At 38.3% G+C, this 5,626-nt stretch overlaps 1 protein-coding gene across 3 annotated transcripts in view; it reads left to right on the top strand.

Annotated features, from left to right (window-relative positions):
• Positions 1–5,626, top strand: part of Ankar (ankyrin and armadillo repeat containing) — a 57,878-nt gene that overhangs the window by 9,897 nt on the left and 42,355 nt on the right. For all 3 annotated transcript variants that reach the window (XM_021198614.1, XM_021198613.1, XM_021198612.1), the window contains 3 exons: positions 2,143–2,580; positions 3,790–3,953; positions 4,693–4,796. In XM_021198614.1, coding sequence (XP_021054273.1) covers positions 2,196–2,580; positions 3,790–3,953; positions 4,693–4,796 — 653 coding nt within the window. In that variant the 5' untranslated portion in view covers positions 2,143–2,195. The remainder of the gene's footprint in view (positions 1–2,142; positions 2,581–3,789; positions 3,954–4,692; positions 4,797–5,626) is intronic.

Raw genomic sequence — 5,626 nt, 5'->3', positions numbered from 1 at the left:
ATCCACTTCGGTGTTTGCCAGGCACTGGCATAGCCTCACAAGAGGTTGCTATATCAGGGACCCTTCAGCAGAATCTTGCTGGCATGTGCATTAGTATCTGGGTTTGGTGGCTGATGATGGGATGGATCCCCGGGTGAGGTAGTCTCTGGGTAGTCCTCTAGTTTTTGTAGTATTGCTTCCAGTATTCTATGTAGAGCTGGATTCTCTGTGGACATTAATTCTTTTAGCCTGCTTATACAATGGACAGTTTTTTTTTCCCTTCAATTATGGCTGATAGTTTTGCCAGGTAAAAAGTGTCTGGATTTGCATCTGTATTCTGTTATAAGTACACTAGTCTAGGCTTTTCTTGCTTTAAAATTTTCCACTGGGTAGTTAGCTGTTTTTCTGATAGGCTTTCCTTTGTGATTTGTGATTTTTCTCTTTCAATATGCTTTCTTTATTCTGTATAGTTAGTGTTTTAACTATGAAGAGTTTCTTTCCTGATCCGTCTGTGTTCTGTGTGCTTCTTGATTGGGTATGTCGTCTTAATTTGGAGACAGGTTTTGTTTTGTTTTTTTGTTGGTGTTTTGTTGTTTTGTTTCTGTGATACTGTTGAGGATTCTGCTCCTTCATCTTTGCCTACAATTCATAGATTTGGTTTTTTTGTTCAATTTCTGTATATTTCTTTCCTGTGACTTAAAAAGTTGTCATAGTCTTGGTTAGGGTGGGGTTGGGGTTAGGGTTGCGGTTAGATTCCGCTGCTTTATCTTTAAGTCCTGATGTTCTATTTCCTACTTAATCCATTCTACTGCGAAGGCTTCCTCCTTTTTAAATTGCGTTATTGTATATTTCAACTCTTTCTTCATTTTAGCTTGGTTTTTTTTTTTTCACCATTTCCATTTTCTTCTCATTACTGAATTGAGGTTTTAGAGTTATACCAAGTCAGTTTTCTTTGTTATCTCATTCATCAATGTATTTGTGCTTTCTTGGACGGGATTTAGAAGTTTATTCTCATCTTCTTTAAGTTCATTGAGCTATTTGTGTCCTCTTTAAACTCCTCAAATTCTCTGATCATGGATAAGATTTTTCTTTTAAATTCTATGTCCTGAGGGTTCACTTGGATAATTTTCACTGGAGAACATTTCTATATGGTGTTTGTGGGCCTTGGGGGAGATATACTGTATTGACCTTTCATATAGTTTGTATTTTTGTGATGTCACCTGGGCATGTAAAATTCTTTTTAGGGTTGTATGTCGGATGTGAGATTTTAGGCTGCCTTTGTTGAGTTGTAGTTTGGTTTTCTTTCTGTTGTTGCCCAAGTTTGGTTGATCTCAGATGAGATGATAAGAGGAAATAGTAAGCCAAACACTTAAGGTAGGGTTGAGTTCAGGTTGGTAGAATGGGGTTGATGCCAAGTCAGTTGTAACCAAGCAAGTGCACAAATGGGGCAATAGGTGCATCTGCAAGATGCACTGCCTTAGATATGCTTAGGAGTATGAGATGACATGGATGGGCTGAGATATTGGGAATTCACCATGTTAGGCTGGCACACAGACAGTTCAGCTGAGGCTAGGCCTGAAGATTGTAGGCAATGAGAGAAGCTAAGGGTTCAGGGAACTGTCAGGCTGTGCCAGCACCGATAATGTGCAAGTCGGCATCAGACTGAGATTTGCAATGATGTAGGTAAAGGGGATTCTGGGAGACTCACTAGGCTGGCAAAGTACATAGGATGTGTGTCCATGGATAGGCCTGGAGTTGAATACAGCCTGTTCCTTTATACTTGTAGGTGATGCTCTTGCATTCCCTTCCCTAACCGTTAACTCACTCTTATCCTATTAATAGCCCCTTTCCAAGACTCATGAATTTCGGTTTTACATTGTGATGCACTTTGTTTAACCAGGGCCTTTTGTTTAACAGTTGGAACCTGGTAGAATCAGCAGTGGGCACACAACTGAAGGCCATGACTCTCCTTTTCCATAAATCTCTTATTAGCTATGAGTGTGGCAGCCTGACTGCTGGGGGGTCCCAATTCTGTGTCAATCTAGTAGAGGTGTCCACATCTGGAGTTCATGATTGCAACAACTGTGCCATGCCCAGAAAATTTCATGGAACCTTTCCTTATCTCTGGTCTCTTACTACCTATATTCTTTTCTTACTGTGAAGGTTTGGTTGATATTACAAGTGACCCAGACTTTGATGGGATCTATGATGAAGACATGAATGAAGATCCAACATATGAGCCCAATAGCCCTGAAGAAAAGGCTGTATTTATGAAATATGCTGAGAGTATGATGATGAAGCTGACATTCAGCACCACCCAGATTCAACACCACGAAAACATCTTTATATTTGAGACAGCCTATTGGCTTACCAATGCTATAAAGTACAACCAGGATTATCTTGACATTTGTACTTACCAGAGACTACAGAAAAGACTGTATCTTCAAAAAAAAGTTATTCAAAAACACTTTGAGAAAAAAAAAGAAATCAGAAGAGGGATGGGCTATCTGAAGTTAATATGTTTTCTGATTCCATTTTTACTCAGTTTAAAAAAGAAGATGAAAGTTCCATATCTAAACAGTCTACTTCCACCATTTTCAGGTAAGAGGATAAGCAAAAGTAGATCTTATTTTTGCTGGGATTTTAGAAAATTACTTTTCAAATAAGTAGTATGTATGTTCTCATTGCTACCCAGTAATAGGAGCTGATAATTTTTATCATCTGATGTGGTGGTTTGAATAAAGATGTCCCACATAGGCTCATGTACTCAAATGAATGGCCATCAGTGAGTGGTACGACTTGATTAGGAGTATTAGGAGGGGTTAGGAGGTGTGGCCTTGTTGGAGGAAGTGTGTCACTGGGGTTGGCTTTGGGGTTTCAAAAGTTCAAGCCAGGCCCAGTGTCTCTCTCTTCCTACTGCTTGCGAATCCAGATGCAGAACTCTCATCTACTTCTCCACTGCCATGTCTGACACATGTATGTCATGTGCTTCTGGCATTGAATAAAACTCTGAAACTGTAAGCCAGTCCCAATTAAATAAATGCTATCTTTTATAAAAGTTGCTGTAGTCATGATGTCTGTTTACAACAATAGAACATTGACTAAGATAACTGAGAAATACCTACTTAATGCTTTATAGTATCTCTTTTGCCTAACGTACCTCAAGAAAGATTTTGTCTTTGTTTAAATGAAAGTTATCAAAAACAAAGAATTTGAATTCCAATAATTGAGGAATTATATGTTCATGTCCACTCATAAATGTCAACCAGAATATTATGACCATGCTTTATAAATGTTTATATAGTAAAACCACAAGAAATGCTTAAGATTCATTAAACAAATTTATTGTTTAAAATTAAATACTTAGGCATGTATGTATTTACTTATTTTATCTATTTATTTGATACTGGACTTATTGACATAGGCCTCTAGTCCCAGTTACTCAGGACAGAGGCAAAAGGATAACAAATTCAAGTCTAACCTGAATTCAAGGCTATTCTAGGTGACATAGTGAAACATGGCTCAAAATGAGAAATAAAGGGGGCTGTGCTAGAGCTCAGTGACTGACCACTTGTTTATGCTAGGCCCTGAATATAGCCTCTAGTGCCACAAGTGTGTGTGTGTGTGTGTGTGTGTGTGTGTGTGTTTAGTGTAGAGAGAGATAGTAAATAATTTTATAGTCAGTAATTGCCAAGTTTTTATTTCATATAGAATTTTATATTTGTTTACATTAATGATAATCAGATATCTAAAATGCAATCATTATGTGTTTTCCACATTTCAAATTAAAATTGTTTTTTATTTCTGGAGATGATAAGGTCAAGACAGAGAGAGAACTGCCTCCATTTATTTATGGACGAGATTTTAAATGCCAGAATTTCGATTACAAACAGCATCAGTACTTCCACGTTCACGGAGGAATTGAGTTTGACATTAGCACGCATGCGGTTGAGAGTGCTCTGGATGAGTTTAAGGTTTCTGAATTATTAGTACTTCTTGGATATTTTGTTCTTTCAGCTGTTTTTTGTAAGTTTTCACTGAGAGAGCTTCTGTGGTACAAGCACCATACACATCTCTAGACAACCATTCTCACAGGCCACTAGCTTTCTTACACATTATTGAAACAAACATGAATTAAGTGCAGCTACCTCTAAGCAACTGTGTTGAAGAACAAGCTGAAAAATATAACCAGTACAGTTACTTTCCTCACAGAATTTACAGATCTCAAATGAGCAATCATTGTCCTTGGATAGTTAAAGTATACAATAGAAATCCTAAATGCATGGCTGATCATGGTGGCATACACCAGAAATCCCAGGGGGCATGAGGATCATGAATCCAAAGCCAACTAGGCACACATCAGACTTCATTAATTAAAAAAAAGGGGAAAACAAACAAAAAATAAACAAATCCCTAAACACTGTGCTAATCTATCCACATTTCTCAAAGATTATGACAAGAAAAAAGACAGTCTTAAGTTTGATAACCAAGGAACTTGATGGCATCACACCTATCAGTGCCCTTACTTGTCATATTTATTAGATTTATTTATTCACAAACAAGGAGTGGGAAACATACAATTATCAGACTTCTCTGTGGCATTTTTTTCATTTGCATGTATAACATTTTATATAAAGAATCGTATAATTACTGAGTTTGCTTAAAGATTTTTTTTAATTAAGGATTTTTTTTAATGTGTGATTTTTGTTTTAGAAAAATGTAGACAAAATATGGGAGTGTGCTTCTAGTGCCTTTGCAGAAGATGCAGGATACAGAGAAGTTTACCCAATACCAGTCATGGAGTTTAATGGAAAGAGGTGAGGAGCTTTCCATTCATATCAGCCATGGCTTGTTGAATGTTAGCAGAAAACAAGAAAATGTCAAAATTCAAAAGCTATCTTAAGACCTTAGAATGACAATCCTATAACAGGGATGATCTTGTAAATGACAGACTCAAAAGCATACTAACTAGTTATTACTTTATACACTTTGATACAATCCACAAATAACCTTAGAGCATGGACTCAGCTCTTTCTTTTTTTTTTTAATTAGATATTTTCTTTATTTACATTTCAAATATTATCCCCTTTCCTAGTTTTCCCTCTGAAAATCCCCTATCTCCTTCCTCTCCCCCTGTTCCCCAACCCATCCATTTCCATTCCTGGTCCTGGCATTCCCCTATACTGGGGCATAGAACCTTCACAGGACCAAGGGCCTCTCCTCCCATTGATGACCAACTAGGTCATCCTTTGCTACATATACAGCTAGAGCCACAAGTTCCACCATGTGTTTTCTTTGATTGGTGGTATAGTTCCAAGGAGCTCTGGGGGTACTGGTTAGTTCATATTGATGTTCCTCCTATGGGGCTTCAGTCCCCTTCAGCTCCCTGGGTATTTCTCTGGCTCCTTCACTGGGGACCTTGTGCTCCATCCAATCGATGACTGTGACCATCCACTTCTGTGTTTGCTAGGCACTGGCAGAGCCTCGCAGGAGACAGCTATATCAGGCTCCTGTCAGCAGGCTCTTGTTGACATCTGCCTAGTGACTGGGTTTGGTGGTTGTTTATGGGGTGGATCCCCGGGTAGGGCAGTTTCTGGATGGTCCTTCCTTCCATCTCAGCTCCAAACTTTGTCTCTGTAACTTCCTC

Source organism: Mus pahari, chromosome 5 (assembly GCF_900095145.1).
Source record: "Mus pahari chromosome 5, PAHARI_EIJ_v1.1, whole genome shotgun sequence".
Taxonomy (NCBI): Eukaryota; Metazoa; Chordata; class Mammalia; order Rodentia; family Muridae; genus Mus; species Mus pahari.
The sequence above is the reverse complement of the archived record's forward strand: the minus strand, read 5'-3'. Positions and strand labels throughout refer to the sequence as shown.